We start from the raw sequence: 17940 nt of genomic DNA on the forward strand, positions 1-17940 counted from the left end.
TTACTCTACAAAATCCCTGGAACAGACAGCTTCCCTGGGGACAACGCACATGGGTCCTCCTTCTGTCCCTCTCTTGGACAGGAACTTTCTTTCCCCCAGTAAATATATTCTGCTCTTAACATCCACTTGTTCCTGAAGTTCATTCTTTGGTTTTAGAAAACACAAACTCATCCCAGGTATCTCTCAGGTTGAGAGTTTCATTCCCCTATATGAAAACAAATCATGTAGCCAGAGGATATGGAAAGAACAAAGGTATCCTTGGAAAGGGGCAGGCTCAGATGTTTTAGCAACCCACCTATACATCTAAAGCCTAGCTGCACTTAACTAAAATGTTGGCAATACATAAGCGTAATCTGAAATTGCTGTTTATCTCTAGGAAAGCTTGTAGGCCTGGCTCTCTTCAGATTTGCCATACTCTTGCATGTCTCATCCTGTGCTGACTTCCTCAAGTTCCTAATTCCTCTCTGACTGCATCTTAATTTCTAACTTAGCTATTTATAGTAAACAACTCTGAAAGGAATAATTAACAGTTCCCAATGTAAAGGCTAATTAAAGTCTGAATTCTTTGTGAACCTCTGGAATTTAAAGAACGCATACATGATTTATATTGGACGCTGAAATTTTTTGATGCAGACAGTAAACATTCATGACAGAGGACTTCCAGAACTCCTTCAAAATTTTACAAGAACAATGTCGAGATGAGTTTTTTAAAAGAAATTAACAACGTGTCTTCAAGTAATGTTTAAAAATTTAAACATTGAATGCATATTTATCACGTGTTTTTTAAATTTTCCTTACCATCTGAGGGGCAACTTACAAATTTTAAATATAAAAGGCTCACGATATTTGATTAATAAAACAAACCTCCACTGACGTGAATCCTCTTTAAACGTACTGTGTGCATCCCTGCCAAACAGTGAGAGAAAGCCTGTCGTTTTTATACTCTAGTGCATTTTAAAATTTCTATTTGCACCAGGGTTTAGCTATGCGGTCCAGGTCGCTCTTTTGGCGCTTCCAAGATTCTCATTTACATAGTGGCACATCACTAGCTCCTTTTCCGGCTGTGACAGGGAGCGTGACCCAGCAAAGCCCGGAGTCCCAGCGCTGGGAACCGCACGGAGCCATCACCTGTGCAAGCTCCGCCTGGGGCAGCGTCTCCCGGAAGCGCTCCTGTGACTCCACACACGCTTTCCAGTGACGCCAGCCTTCCGCCGACGCTCAGCTGGGGACAGCGCCTCTCCGGCATCAGGCGGGGACCGGGCGGGGGGAAGGCGCTGAGGAGAGGAGGGGAGGGGAGGGCAGGAGGGGCGGGCCTTCCGCGAGGCCCTGTGCACCTCACTTCCGGTCTGCTGCGCTTGTATATCCGGGTCAAAGGTGATCTCCGCCTCTCCTCGGGGCTGATTCCGGCACCGTTTGTGACAGCGCCTCCTGACTCAGCTCGGGGCCGGTTTCGTCCATCGATCTGCCGGCACCTCGAAGCGATCCTCTCCACCGGCCGGCTCGCAGCCCCGGGCCCTGGGCGCCCGCCGGAACCGGGGGCCTCACTGCCTCCTCCGTGCCGATGCTGAGAGACTGAGCGGCCGCGGGCCGGGGCTGGCGGCCGCGAAGTGCGGGCCTCGGGCGCTCCACCTAGGCCAGCCGCGGGGGGTGCATGTTCGCGACGCGCCCCGGCCTGGATGGCCCGCCCTACCCGATAAATGTGGCTGCTGAGGCGGCGGTGGGGGTGGCCGGTCCCGCTGCTGCACAGCTCCACGTTGTCCTCGGGGCTGCGGCCGCCGGCTCCGCGTACCCTGACCCTGGCCTGGCGGCGCGGCGACCATGGACAAAATCCTGGAGGGCCTGGTGAGCTCTTCGCACCCGCTGCCCCTGAAGCGGGTGATCGTGCGCAAGGTGGTGGAGTCGGCCGAGCACTGGCTGGACGAGGCGCAGTGCGAGGCCATGTTTGACTTGACGACCCGGCTCATCCTGGAGGGCCAGGACCCTTTCCAGCGGCAGGTGGGGCACCAGGTGCTGGAGGCCTACGCGCGCTACCACCGGCCGGAGTTTGAGTCTTTCTTCAACAAGACCTTCGTGTTGGGCCTGCTGCGGCAGGGCTACCACTCGCTGGACAGGAAGGACGTCGTCATCCTGGACTACATTCACAACGGCCTGAAGCTGATCATGAGCTGCCCGTCGGTGCTGGACCTCTTCAGCTTGCTGCAGGTGGAGGTGTTGAGGATGGTCTGTGAAAGGCCAGAGCCGCAGCTCTGCGCCCGCCTGAGCGACCTTCTGACCGATTTCGTGCAGTGCATCCCCAAAGGGAAGTTGTCCATCACCTTCTGCCAGCAGCTCGTTCGGACGATAGGCCATTTTCAGTGTGTGTCCACGCAGGAGAAAGAGCTGCGGGAATATGTTTCCCAGGTCACAAAAGTGAGTAACTTGCTACAGAACATCTGGAAGGCCGAACCTGCCACACTGCTACCATCCCTGCAAGAAGTTTTTGCGAGCATCTCTTCCACAGGTGAGGGTCACTGTGTTTAGGAGCCTGTCTCCCGACATTCAGCTCCCACCCTGTTTGCTTTCTCACCGGTAGATTCTTAATATCCCCATTCAAAATTTTATTTCAATGAGATGCTTTATTCAGAATATCACTACCTTAAAAGCAGGCAGTGTTCCTACTTTAAAAGTTAAAAACATCTAGGTCAAAGACCTTTGTCACTAAACAAATTTACTTAATTACCCAGCCTCTGCTCAAATTATGAAATCCCTTGAGCATGACACTACTCTGGAAAGCTTCATTCATTAGTGACTAATGCTATTATAATGTTTATTTACAGTACCACGTTATTATTGTATGCTACTCTGTCATTTTGTTGGAATGAGTTTTTTGAATTCCTACTTTTTAAACTCATGGATTGTGTAATTCTATCAATAAATTGTTATTAAATATTAAATTTTTAAATATTGGCATATTCTGCCTACTGGTGTGCTTCAAAAGGGATACAGGTAGTATGAGAAGAGAGACTATCAAGACTTAAAATAGGTGTAGCCTGAACTGTATGCTCAGAAGTTGGGACGAATCAACCGATTCTTGGCTTGAGAATATTTTCTCAGGATTTTTACCTGTGCATCTGTGTTCTTAAAATGTTTGGAGCTTACAGATCTGTAGATTGTAGAGTTGTATGTCAATAACCAGGTTCACTTCCTTAATACTTAGTACAACGATTCCTGTTAATTATACTGTTCAGGGGTTCAGAATTGAACTTATGGAAAAGGTGTCCTTGTTTTGTCTTAAAAACCACAAATAAAGAGGTTCTGATGAATTTAATACATCACCTATTAAATTATATACATATATTATTGAGTTGGTTAGCTTTTTTTCCTCACTATAATTTTCCTTGTATTGGCTATCTTCACCATAATTTTTACTTCTAAAATTTTCTTTAGTACAATATAATAACTAGTATAACAGATTTAAGTGACTTTGAAGCTTCTGGAGTGAGAATTGAAATATTTTTTGACTACTGGTTGGCAAGTGAATTTTTTAGCGTAATAGTAAATATTAAGAAATGCAAAAAACAGTTTATGGACTAGAGTGGCAACTAGTGGATAACAGTTTATATAGTAGTGAGTGATTATTGCTACTCACTTCTAATCTTTTCATAAATCAGTATTCTTTATTAAATACTATCTGCAGTTTTTAACATAACAGTTTCCTAACTTTTGCTACAAATTTGTATATTTTTGACAAAGTGTTTTTTAAATACTTCACTTGAATTTTCTTGCCATATTTCTTTTCTTTTAATTGAAAACCTAGATGCATCGTTTGAACCTTCTGTAGCCTTGGCAAGCCTCGTGCAGCATATTCCTCTTCAGATGATTACAGTTCTCATCAGGAGTCTGACCACAGATCCAAATGTAAAAGATGCAAGTATGACCCAAGCTCTTTGCAGGTACTTCTTCTTGACACTGTCAACAGTAATGGTAAATTTGAGAAGAGCAGATATTTTGTTACTCTCTAAGTAATGAAAACTTAAATACTTGAAAGTAAAATCATGGAACCAGGTATATAAAGATTCTACATATTAACTGGAATGACTTTTACTTTTTCTTAGCTTTGACAGGCATCTCAGTAATTCACACATCCAGTTTCAGTTTAACTTTTGTTAAACTCCAAAGCATGCACGTAATATACTTATTGTACAGACAGAAGTTGGTGGAATTAACATATATTTCTAATTTTTTTTTTTTTATTGTTTCCTATAATCTAGACTTCCCCCCCCCAGGGAAATATATACTTTTACTTTCTCTTTCAACTAGGCCCAGTGGGTAATATACTGTGTCATTGTCTGTTTGAAATTTGAATTTGTTTTGAATTCTAATTTGATAATTTTCTCTTTAACATTTTGTAAATAATGCTGCGTTTTCCTTGGGTGCCTATTGTTGCTAAGGGGAGGTCAATCTGATTGACATTTATTTGTAAGTATTCACCCTTCTCTGGTAACTTTGTTTTTTCTTTCCTTAATGTTTTGCAGTTTGAGTGTACATTTCTAAATATAAATTCAATGTTATTTGTCCCTTGACTTTTAGCCAATCAGTCATTGATTTATTCAAATCACATCTATTGAACACTCACCAGGAGGGCTAGGAATATTCAAAATATCCTAAACAAAATAATAAAAATGCTGCCTTCAAGAGTTTGGAGAGACAGACAGTAATCTGATAATATTCCTACATTTATCCTAATTTCAAAGATGTTAGGGGCCAGGGAGATGGCTCAGTAGAATAAGCGCTTCCTGGGCAAGTGCAAGGGCCTGAGTTCAATCCCCGGTTCCACACAAAAAAATGATAATAATAAAAATAAAAAATAATTTTAAAAAATAGAATAAAGCTAGAAGTTATTCTTCAAAAAAAGAAAAACAGACAAAGATGTTAAAATATGGAAATGACCAATCATGGGTATCCTAGTGTTGGCTAATGAGTGTTTAGGGAGAAAATGTAGACATGAAAGGGCAAACGGCATAAGGGAATAGACATGAAGGCAATGATGGAGCAAACCTGCGTGTGTAGTACCTATGGGAAAGAGTATCAAGGCGGATAATAATGAAACTGAAGAAAATTAACCCTAAATTTTTTTTAATTGTACAACAGTGCAAAAGCCACTTAAAGTAATTATGCTTAAATTTTTTTTAACTGATAATGCAAAAGCTCTAGTGCAAAACCGATAGTGTTTTCAATAATTTTGTTGGGTTCTTTTCTCCTGATTCTTAAAATACGTCTGTCAAAAAGCCCCCCGCAGTAGCCATGTCACCACTGCAACCTTAGACTGCCTTGAAATTTCTTCTGTCACCCTTAATGTCAGTTTTAGGCATTCTCTAGACATAAGCAAAATGTAGACAAAATCGCTTCTGAGGCATAACATACATGCTCTGGAGTCCATCAACGAATGCAGTCTTTCTTCCCAGAAGAAACATCCTGACCCAGGTCTTTATCAGCATTCTGGTCTTGTGAACTCTTACCAAATCCCCACTAGTACAGCTCAGCGATTCAAAGGTTGCTTTTTCATCCAGCATCTCTAAACCTTTCCAAACTCCCCACAAGCCATTCCCAGAGGCTCCTGAACCACATGGTCAGCTAATGACACAGCAACAGCCCCACTCCCAGTACCAGATTGTACTAGTTACTTTTTTTCTTGTTGCTGAAACAAAATACTCAACACCCACATTAAAGGAGGGAGGGAGTAGTTTGCTTTGGCTCACAGTTTGTGGAGGTTTTAGTCCATAATTGGCTGACTCCAAGGCTGGGTGGCTTAAGCAAACAGGAATCACAGATTAGGATTTTGTGGCAGGCAGAAAGTAGCAAAATAAGCAAAGGATAACTACAGCCCTTTCTATTCTTTATATCTTACCTAGATTATTATTATTATTGCAATTATTGAGTTTCTTACAGTGACTTTTTTCTGAACTTTTTTTTTTTTTTTTTTTTTTTTTGCGATACTGGGGATTGAATTCAGGACCCTGCGCTTGCCAGGCAAGCACTTATTCTACTGAGCTATCTCCCCGGCCCTTTTTTCTGAACCTTTATCTGTTCTTATTTTGTGTGTGCCTGTGTTTTACTTTTTGGGGTGTGTGTGTGTGTGTGTTGAGCACATCGAAATAGAATATAAATGTAATGATTTGAAGCAAAATGGTTTCTGTGCCATTATAAAATTATAGTTATCAGTAACATGTGGATTGAAGTGTCTATATTGAGTTCCCAGAAAACTACATGTTTACTAATGCCATGCTTTATAAAACAAACTCAAGAAACTTTTTCTACCTTCTTTCTCACTTCAGTGTTTGAAAAGGCTATTTCCACTTAATTTTTCTTCATTCTTTTTGCTGTTAAACTTAATGGAATCAATTGAACTCACTTTTATGTATTGCTCAGGCAATCTTTAATTTCCAAGATTTGTAAAAATATTTTATGTATGAGAGGAAGTGTGTGTATGAGATAGATGTAATCTCTTTCCTGTTGAGTGACATCTATCACTACTAATTAATAGTGATATCCTTGCCTTATATGATTGTGTTTTCATCTTAATATTTTTATATACATATTGCTCTTGAGATTTTAGTCCTGTGACATCATGCTGTTAGGATTTTCTTGCTATATAGTGGTACATTGTTTCATGCATTCAGTTCTTTTTCCATGATTCTCATTACAGAACTCATTCTGGTCATAACCAAAACTGTGGAAAGAATTAAGTTCTATGTATTCCAAAATGTAGCACTTTCCATACTTTACAGTCATTTTTTTGTAATCCAAAGAAGTGCCCATATAAGCACCATTCCAAGACCAGACAGAAAGCATTAAAGTATGCAACAGGCCAACTACAAGTGTAATGATAGCTACTGGAAAATGCAGGCACTTTCTAAAACCAATCCTCACATTCAGTTTTCTTTTACCACAAGAAAATTTGAGTGTAATTTGGCTTGATCCAAATTTTCAAACCAAGCCTGAAATCCAGCTTTCTATGTAAAAAGTCTTTAAGTTTTAAAACATTGGGGCAAGAAGTACTAAAGGCTAGATACAGCCATCAGGCTGCCATGGGAAGGTGAAAACTGATTTTATTCTTCATATATTATGAGTAGATTGTTTTTTATTGCCTTTCATAATATTGCCTGTTTTAATGTTATGTTCTTAAAATTACGTGTTTTTCTTTTTAGCTATTGAAAAATGCTTTCATTTACACCACAAATCAGCTCCTGCTTAGTGCCAGACACTCAGCTAAATACTAGAGATTCAAGACTTGTCTTATAAGATTCAAACAAAGTCATTGCAACTGAGTATATAGCCCAATGCAAGAGATAAGATTTGAAATCTATAGGTAACAACTATAATTAAAATATTGTTTCATATTGTTAGGAATTAAACAAAAAGTGTCTCTAGAATTCAAACGTGGTAGATATGATTATTCTCCTTAACCACAAAAATAACACCCTACAGTGCCTGTACCTGAGACAAGTAGGCCTTATGCAAGTGTAATAAAATTGAAGCAGAACTGATAGATAACTACAGTGTTGGAAAAAAACATAGCATTAAATGCTTAGCAGAGATTAGTTTGGATACCAGTACCAGTATTTGAGATTTTGTCTATGGCCATTGACAAGTTTCCTGACTTTATTTTAAAATTGGGGTAAGAAACTATTAGTCTTAGCACCTAAACCAGTACTTGCTGTATAATAACCATGCAAGTATTTGTTTTATGAATGACTTATGTCTTTTGGGCAGCTGGTAGTCAATAAGTGAATTATTTTCTCAAGGCTTTGAAGGGTGAAAAGTGTAAGATCATGACATCGCAGAGGAGGTGCTATTGGTCACTGATGGTGCTTTCTGTGTCCTCATGTGAGAGAAGTGACCAAGGAACATCCTTCAGCTTCTTCACATAGAGAATTCAGTTTGAGCACATGAATTTTAGAAGCCCACAAACATTCAAACCTTAGCAACTTCTAACTTGTGTAATACTAATATAATGCTTACTTAAGATTGGTTATGAAATTGGTATATGTGGAGTAATGTAGGGTGGAGGCTTATGAGATGGGAAGCCAAAAGTAAAAACAAGAAAAGGCTTAATAATTACAAGTCAGGAGCCATTGCCAAGTGGGATTAAAGGTTCTGTGTCTACTCTCATCCTTGACTAGTACTCAGTAGTTAAATTAAAGGGCTGTGGCCTTGAATCTGGTCGGATTCTGCCGTGGTGGTGCCATTCCCCTTGGTGCACAGTGCACAGAACCAGCGAAAAGTGCTGCACACAACCTTCTCCTCTAGTACATTATTTTTTGTGTGCATAATTCAATATGTGTATTAACATGATTTTCTCTTAAGCCGAAATTGATTCTCGAAAATATACTATTTTAAATTCAGCAATATTTCACATCTTTCCATCATAGATTGCCATAGCTAGATTCATATGGATCCACCTCCCTTTCTAAACGTCTTCGTAGTGTGCTGCAGTATCAGTACTGTGTTTTGGCTTTCCTTATTGATGGTCATTTAGCTTTATTGTAGTTTTCCATAACGTAAACAGTGCTACTGTGAATGCTGTTTATACATACATACAAGCTGTTTCTTTTTTCCTCTCTATAGATGTAGAACAGCCACAAATTTTACAAGAATCAGCCTTATAATAGTTGAAAAATGTGGAACAGTCTGTCAGGAACTGCCTTAATGAGTTGTAGCCATCATTGTTGGAAGAAGCCAGTAGAATAAGAAAAGAAATAGAATTTGTGTAGGTAATAAAAGAACAGATAACTTATAGTTTGTAATGTATTTGGACTTTGGGATCACTCGATGTCTATTGAGACATTTTAATCTTTAAAGCAAAACTCTTGATAAAGATAACTCCCCCCAGTACCAGCAGTAATAAAACACAGCTATTATGAAAATAAAGTCAGTTTCTATGTTAGTCCTTATAACACAGTCATTGCTATTTTGATCACAGATTTATATTTCCAGTATTTACATTTGACATTGTATACCATCAAGGTATTTATATTTGTATTTGACATTGTATAGTGATGTGTTAATATTTGCTGGAAGAAAGACATTGATAGTATTTCCTGTGTTAGGTGTTACTCCATTTAATCTTCACAACAGTATTGTAAAGTATGTACCTATAATATAAAATTCAGGAAATTGATCCACAGAGAGAGAATAAGGAATTTAGAGCTCCCAGCTAATAAACTGTGAAATGAGATTTTTAAACTAGTCACTCAGGGCTGGCCAGAGGGCTCAGTAGACTAAAGTGCCTGCTTAGGCAAATGCAAGGACCAGGGTTCAATCCCTGACGAGCTGTTCTGGCCCTGCCTCCACCCCCCGCCCAGAGCTCGCTGAGATGGTGATTAAGACTGGGCGTGGTGGCATGCACCAGTAATACCAGCACTTGGAAGTCTGAAAAGATGATGATCACTACGAGTCCAATCTGTGTAGTGAGACCCTGTAGACCCTGTACTAAGTACATTTAAAAATAAAAAGAAATAAACCAGTCACTCTGACTTCAAAACCTGGAGGGTTTTTTCTCCTACTAGTTTCTTCATGTATAACCCCCAAACTTAGATTTCAAGGTCAACTAAATATGAATAATTTAATGTGAATATTTGGCCCAAGTGCTTTCCAAAAGAGTTATACCAATCGTTAAAGTCAGGTCTAGCTTTAGTACCTTATTTGTCTTTTTTCCACTGAATTGGATTGATATTCAAGAAGAATAATGCTCATTAGTAGAAAATGTGACCATTGGCATATTTCCACATTCAGTGCCTTTTTATATGTTTGATGTTTTCCTGTGTTGTTTTTGTGTTGTAGGGTTTTGAAAGACATGAAGTCTCATATGAAGACATGTGTTTCACAGTTTAAACTATAGCCTCTATTACTAGTGTATTGCATATTAATTAGACTGTGCTCACCAGGAAGGAGAAATCTTGGCTGACACCTTTGTCTTAGTTCTGATACCTAATATCAGCTGTTCTTCTTAGAGTAAATTTGCATAATAACTGATGTGGCTACATAGAATAAATTTTAAATTTTGCATTTATGAGAAATCAGCACATTTTTCATGTGTGGAATGTAAGAAACTGTACACTCACAAAATTGGAAATTCCTTAATGATAGGCACCTATTACATGTTTCCCACATCTTATTTTTATGGTTTTTACTAGCAAGCTTAGAGTGTGAGTGGTTTTATACTATAACTTTTATTATTCTTAACAAAATAATGTTGAAAACATTCTCATTCTGATGTTTTGTTTTCTCTCAATTTTCAGAATGATTGACTGGCTGTCCTGGCCCCTGGCTCAGCACGTGGACACCTGGGTCATTGCACTCCTGAAAGGACTGGCAGCTGTTCAGAAGTTTACTATTTTGATAGATGTTACATTGCTGAAAATAGAACTGGTCAGTGGAGTTTATAAATCTGAAGGTGTATGGGCTTGTATAATCAATAGTTTTTAGGATGCCTGCTTTAGGTTGTCTAATTTTCAATATATTCTCTTTCTGGATTTTGTTTGGAATAGGCTTTAGAATTTTTTTAAATGGCCCTTAAATATAGGTAATTAAAATAATTTTCTATGTTCAAATATTTAATTTGAAAACACATTCTTCCCCTTAATTGTTTTATTGTTAATGTTGTTTTAGTACTAGGGATTGAACCCGGGAAGCAATAAGATACGTTCAACTTTTTTGGTTTGAGACTGAATCTCACTGAGTTGCCAAGGCTCCAACTTGCAGTCCTCCTGCCTGAGCCTTCTAAATAGCTAAGATTTCAGACACATAGCACCATACTTTCTCCTGTTATATCTTGAATCCAATTAACGAAATTTGCCAGGGAGATGGCTCAGTAGAATAAGTGCTTCCCTGGCAAGCGAAAGGGCCTGAGTGCAATCCTTGGATCCGCCAAAAAAAAAAAAAAAAAGAGGCCAGTTAATGAAGCTTTTACTCCTATTGCTCTGTCAAACTTATCTCTTAATCATTTTTCAGGCATCTTATTAACCTGCCAGCAACATTTGACAAAATTGATTCACCCCTCTTAAAACAACTGTAATGGCTTTAATCTTTAGGGTATTACATATTTTCTCTTGTGTTTGTTTTGTTTTTTTGGTCTTAGGAGTCAAACTCAAGATCTTACACTTGCCAGACAGGTACTCGCGGCACTGAGTTTTATCCCTGGCTTTCTCTTGGTTTCTGTTCTGCTTCACTGGTATATCAGTGTCCTCCTGTCTGTACTCTTTGTAACTTTTACACTACCTTAAAGTTAAGTCTTTGGTTCAGTTTCTTCTTAATCTGCATTCATAGCTTAAATGTCCCATGTCTTTAAATAAGGTCTCTAACTTAGTGAATCACAGATTCATAATTATCCCTTTTATTCCATCTGTTCATCTACTATACTTGGGTCTCAAATTCACCTTATCTGCAGTCTAACTCCTTTTCCTCCCTGACTCTTGTTTTGCCCATCTTCATAAATGGCTCCTTCTTCCTTCTATGCACTCAAACCAGAAACTTTGAGCTCTCCTTTTTCAAGCCATATCCTACAAAAGCTACTAACTCCACCTTTAAAACACATTCAGAATCTGACTACGTTCAACCTGTTATATCACTGTTACTCTGGTCCATGTCTGTTATCATTGCTTAATGCATTGATTAGAATGGTTTCCTTGCTCCTGCCTTTATTGCCAAATAGTTATCACACAAGATCATATATGGTGTAGCCCAGTGCTGCTTCTCTGACCCATCTCCCACTGTTCTTGCCTTAGCCTCTTGCTTCTCCTATGCTGTCCCCCAGGTGTATCTGTGGCACAGCAATGGCCTCTTCACACTCCAGGCCTGTTCAGGGTGGTTTGCTCTGCTTCCAGGGCTTGCTTCTTAGGTGTCTTCCAGGACTAGCATTCTACCTTCAGTTTCATACTCTGACATCATCTTTTTCATGAGACAGTTTTTAAACACCCTGTGTAAAATGCAGACCCCCTTGTTCATGAGAGCTTGTTTGGAGGTTCTAGCAGGGGTGTACAGCTACTTGAATACCCTTAACTAAAGAAACAGTCTTCTATCGGGGGTGGTTGTCCTTTTCAGCTGAGCACACAGCTTTGGGAGGGACACACATGGAGTGGTAGAGGAGGAAGTGGACACCTGCCTAGTGAGCCAGATCAGCCGAATTAACCCTGGAAGTCAATGGGTGACAGATGTTGTAGCCAGATTGCCCTCACATTCCTCTCTTCTTCATATTCTGCTTTACATTTTATATACCACTTGTCACTGTACGTTACATAGCTTATAGTTTATAAGCCCTATATGATGGAGATGATTAGACCCATTGTTTTTCTAGTGCCTGAAATAATGCTGAGCAATAGTAGGTGCTAAATAAAAATTTATTGAGTAAACTGACTTCAATGAGTAGTAGACCTAGGACCTTTCACCTTAGAACATATTTGACAGATTTTCATTTAATCAGAAGTTTTAGGAATTGTTTAGGTCATTCATTTGTCCTTGATCTCGATCATGTTCTCTCCTAACTTCCTCCTTCTCCTAAAGATGAACTATATGTGTTACGATAGAACTTTTCAAGAGGAGACATATTCACATGAACAGTTTTTAGCCCTGGGGAAAGTAACTACTGATGGGAGCTAATGATTTGTCTACAAACTTTTAAGATGTGATCTTATTTTGAAGGTTTTTAATCGACTTTGGTTTCCACTTGTGAGACCTGGTGCTCTTGCAGTTCTTTCTCACATGCTGCTTAGTTTTCAGCATTCTCCAGAAGCGTTCCATCTGGTAAGTTATGACTCAAGCTCTCCACTTTGAAAAAGTCTTGTTTTCAAAACTTAAGTTTGCTGTTGAGTCACATTTGTGTATAGTTAAAAGATGATTGATGTATTTTAAAATCTTGGGCCTGCTGTGCCAGCCCTTCCCCCCGGGCACACTGAGATGGCAACTGAGACTGGGCATGGTGGCTTGCACCTGTAATCCCAGGTCTTGGGAGGCTGTAATCAGGCGGATCACTAGGAGTCTGATCTAGTAGTGAGACCCTGAACACCCTGTAGACCCTTCCCTAAAATACACACACACACACACACACACACACACACACACACACACACACAAAAAAATCAATAAATAAAATCTTAACTACTTTGATAAAACTTTAGATTTCTTAGAAGATCGAGATTGTGAGATTTCTTTCCTAGGAGTCTATTTTCAAAATGTTTTGTGTCTCACCAAAACTGCCCCACTTGCAGCCTCTAATTGACAGCTGCTGCTCTACGCGGGGAGTGTCTCTGATGGGTGTCTGTGACCCATGCAAGTAGTGTAGGATTAAAATGGCTGAAAACTACTGACTCCATCAAGTTGCAGAGCCATGAAAGCGTCAGTCTTGGCTTTGTAGGCTTGGAATTACACTTTCATATTCTGTTAGGTCATGTCCCACAAAAGCTGTTGATGCCACTTTTATATATCCAGATCCTACCATTTTAAACCAGCTAGCTTGCTGGTTTTGATTTGATCCGATTATCGGTTGCTACGGGTGAGGAATGGCATAATGTCATTTTGCGAAGCTATCCCCTGGCCTTCCTGGGGCCTCACAGGAAAGCAGTGTCTTCATGTGGTTCCCCGCTTCCTGCAAGGTCTGCTGTTTGACTTTACTGCACTCTTTCATGTGCCAGTGTACTGGCAATATAAAGATCCTAGGGATGCTGGTCCGCTGTATCAAATTCAGAGGAGACTGATAAGGAAGTACAGAATCCCAGCTATTTATTTTTAGCTAGAAACATAATCAGTCAGTGAACCAAGCACATACACACGTAGGTGGCTCATCACCTAACTTCTACTGGGGGAAAATCCTCAGGCTTTGTAGTAACTGAACCTACTAAGAATTAATTAGGCCAGCCAAATAGCTCAGCGGATTAAAGCATTTGCAAGCAGGGACAGAGGCTGGGGTTCAATCCCTGCTCCCAAGCTGTGCTGAGATGGCAACTGAGACAAGGCGTGATGGCGCGCACCTATAATCCCAGCACTTGGGAGGCTGTAAACAGGAGAATCACTACGAGTCTGATGTAGTGAGATGTTGAACACCCTGTAGACCCTTCCCTAAAATACAAAAAAAAAGGAATTGCATTACACATTATCACCTAGGATGAATGATAGATGCATTTAATAGCCCTGATTATTGAGTTTGATAAGAAATAGTAACCTTACACCTGTTACATAAACTTAAGACTTAAAAAATGTAACAAGTGTTAACAGCAGTTGTCCAAGGAAGGAGGAACCACCTTGTTCTTGTCTTCAGGCACAACTCTGTATAGTCTATTTGAGGGAAAAAAAGAATTGTTTTCAAATTTTCTAGGAAGTCTCTAAAAATCACCCATTCTAACATTTATTACTCATCATACAGGACATTCCTTAAAGTCATTTAGGATATACTCTAAATCTATTTTCTTGCTCATGATTTAAAAAAAAAAAAATTGGAGATAGTCTCTTTACCTTTTCTATTACTTTCTCGTTTTTTCTTTGTTCCCCCCCCCCCGGGAAAAGTAGTTGAAATAACAGTGTTTAACATTGAAATATTTGGCTATTGACTTAAACAAGTATTAAATCACTTAAGAAACAAATCTGAAACTAATCTGGCTTAGGAAGCCTAAAAACAAAGACCAAATTACTGCCTAGTAGTACATAGTGTGTGCTTGATCCTTTACTTGAGGTCACCTAGACATCTGTTAGTGAGACATGGTAGTTAGATCACCTGTGACTCCACAGAACTCAGTGAAGGACTCAGGTTTGCAGTGTGGCCAAGTATGAGCAATAACTTGGAAGTACAGGCATCTTTTTACCCATTATATATTTAGAATAGTTAATAGCAAACCAAGATTCATGTTTCAATGTGTGTTATTATGAACCAACTTTCATTTACTTTTTATAAGTTGAAAAAATTATTTTAAATAAATACTGTGGCTCATGATTATTATGAAGGAGAAAGAAAAATGTCCAAGTTGCAAATGTAATAGATTTTGTACATAAATTACATAATAACTTATATTTCGTGACTATTATATTTAGAAGGTAAATGCCCATTTGAAAGTGAATCTGTATAACTAAAAAAGTAAGTCATTACCTTGTCAGGAATGATTTTCACATTTATGATACAGCAGTTTGCAACCATGTAAAATCTATACTACAGAAGCTTTTGGAAGTTTTAAAATTATGAACTTAATTATTTAAAAAATTCTTTTGTCTTCCTTCACGTTGAGGAAACCAAATAATTTTGTATTTCTGGCATTTTAGCAACTGAATGTCACATAGATTTGGCTTTAGGGGGTAAAATTATTCAGGTCATCTTAGAAATGTAGAGGTGATGATGATAGCGTTAGGAACTGCTAGTGTTGGAGTCACATCAGTACCTCCTTTGATGGAGATAAGATCACAGAGGCTCATGTAAATAAAATGTAGTTTAAGACCTCAAGCACAAGAGTAGAGCCATGTAAGCGGAACAAATAGTACTCTTAACTTAAGAACATCATTATTTTGAAGGCGCAGGAGGGAATTGCTACTATTACTGTTTGATGATGTGACCTTAATAAACCACCAACTTCTCTTTTACTGAGTTAGCAACAACTCAAAGGTTCTACAAATAAAATATAAGATGCCCTTTCAAAATAAGAAGTGTAAATATGTATATCAGATTATAGATCATAATTAATAATCAGGTGGAAAAATAAATACCCTACTAATGAAATGGGCCATTTCTATAAGATAGAATTTGTTTCATCTTGGTAATCTCTTAAAGGCATGATTGTGTTTGTTTACTTCTTAGCCTAAGTTTACAATGAAAGGACAATGTTGTGCTGATCATCAATATTAATAACTTCTTACATGTTAATAAACAGCATTTTAAATTTTTAGAGTCATTTATAATAAGAGAAGTTTCTGATTTGCTGTATTTTTAGAACCATCTCTTTTTAGGGGTAGGGAATAGGGTTATTAAAGATATTCCATGTAACATAAGACATTGTTCCCATGCTTGTCAAAAAAGAAAGTGATGTTATCTAACCTACAATTTGAGTTACATTACCCATATGTTAATTCAAAGATTTTCTTTAAGTAGACTTAACCAATGCAGTGTATTTTTTTTTAAGTGAAAAATTATAAATTTACACTAGATGGAGCTCTTTAGCTAAATCTGGGTAGTTTGGGTTTGGTTTTTTTTGGGGGTTTGTTTTTTTTTGTTTGTTTTTATTTTTGGTGGAACCGGGGATTGAACTCAGACCCTTGCGCTGGCCAGGGAAGCGCTTATTCCACTGAGCCATCTCCCCGGCCCCTTTTGTTGGTTTTTGGTTTTGTTTTTTGGTGTTTTTTGTTTTTTGTTATTTTGTTTTGTTTTGTTTGCTTTTCTGTTTCTATTGAGTAATCTGGCAAATATAATGGCCCTAACATTTTTCAGCTGAAGGCTTTTTAAAAAAAGAATGGCAGCAATGACTAAGATTTGTGTTTTGTACCTTAGATTATGTTTTACATGGCATTTAAGAACAAAGATTGGGCATAGTAAGTGGAACTACAATCATATGTGACTTTGAAAACTAAATTTTTCTTAATATTTCCAAAGTTTTTAGCTTTGTCACTTTTTAAAGAAAGGCTATGATTGAAGTTTCAGAAAAGTATTTGCTTATCATGTAATGTTCTACTTACAGGCTGGAGGTGTTACTGATTTATAAATTAAGGCATACTTGTCCTTTTCTCTCTTCAGATTGTTCCTCATGTCCTTAATTTGGTTCACTCTTTCAAAAGTAACAGCCAGCCTTCCAGTGCAGCCTTCTTAGTGCAGTTAACAGAACTGATACACTGTATGATGTATCATTATTCTGGATTCCCGGATCTCTATGAACCCATTCTGGAGTCAATAAAGGTATGATCATTTTATCACCAGCGTTTGTGGAGCTGCAGACCACGATGTAATAGATGAATGTGGTGAAACATTCCTATAACCAGCTATTCAATTTACAACTTTATGATACTCTGTTTTTGTTTGAAAAATGTAGTTAGAATTAGGTTTCACTAATGTTTAGAAGACTAATGTCTCATTTGCTATCACTTCTACGTTAATTATTATTTCTTTGGTCTGTAATGCCATAGATTATAAGGTGTATTCTTACATTTATAACACCTTTTGGGAAATTTGTTTGGAAAGATATGCTACATTAATATATCAGATTCGCACCCCACTATTCGTTGTTAAAGTATGTAAAATACATCTAAGAATCAAGGAAACATGATTTAGTAAAGTGTGTAACTTTGATTGCCTTCCTTTTTTCACTTTTTCAATCAGTGCATATTGGTTATACAGATGAGTAGGTTTCATTTTAGCAGAGTCCTACATGTACATAACATTCTTTGCCCATTTTAATCACCGCCAACATCACTCCGCTTACTAAGTCTTCTTCCCTGGTTTCCAGTTTGGGGAGGGAGATCAATGTGTATATTTGGATTACACAGTAGTCCCTTGCTATTATGCAGCTCAGCTCTCATGGACTCACTGTTTCGTGGGTTTTCAAAAAATATTAAGTTAAATTATTTGTCACAGAATTTTCGCTACGGTGTGGGATTTTGCAGAACCATACTTTATACATTTGTTGTTAAAATTACATAGGTTTATAAGTTTAAAAAATGATAAGAACATTAGAAGTGTTTTTAAAAGTGTGGGAAAGGTTTATGACAGTGTGGGAAGGGTTTATAAAGTCTTAAAATATATATAAATACTAAAATAAATATAACATCACTACTTTGCTGACTTTCACTTTTCACTGGAGTATCTGAAGCATAACCTCCATGATAAGTAAGGGACCAATGTGTATGTCCCTAGTATTGGGGCTGGGGAGATGGCTCAGTAGAACAAGCGCTTCCCTGGCAAGCACAAGGGCCTGAGTTCAACCCCCGGATCCACCAAAA

At 38.5% G+C, this 17940-nt stretch overlaps 1 protein-coding gene across 2 annotated transcripts in view; it reads left to right on the plus strand.

Moving 5' to 3' along the window:
• The first annotated feature begins 1383 nt into the window (after positions 1 to 1383).
• The window catches only part of Usp38 (ubiquitin specific peptidase 38), a 35875-nt gene continuing 19318 nt past the window's right edge, over positions 1384 to 17940 (plus strand). The window contains exons 1-5 of one of the 2 annotated variants that reach the window (XM_004646209.3): positions 1384 to 2500; positions 3797 to 3932; positions 10281 to 10410; positions 12679 to 12780; positions 16742 to 16900. In XM_004646209.3, the coding sequence (XP_004646266.1) occupies positions 1819 to 2500; positions 3797 to 3932; positions 10281 to 10410; positions 12679 to 12780; positions 16742 to 16900 (1209 nt within the window). In that variant the 5' untranslated portion in view covers positions 1384 to 1818. The remainder of the gene's footprint in view (positions 2501 to 3796; positions 3933 to 10280; positions 10411 to 12678; positions 12781 to 16741; positions 16901 to 17940) is intronic. The other variant, XM_023706485.1, reaches the window with a different exon arrangement.

Source organism: Octodon degus, unplaced genomic scaffold (assembly GCF_000260255.1).
Source record: "Octodon degus isolate 3935 unplaced genomic scaffold, OctDeg1.0 scaffold00260, whole genome shotgun sequence".
Classification (NCBI taxonomy): domain Eukaryota; kingdom Metazoa; phylum Chordata; class Mammalia; order Rodentia; family Octodontidae; genus Octodon; species Octodon degus.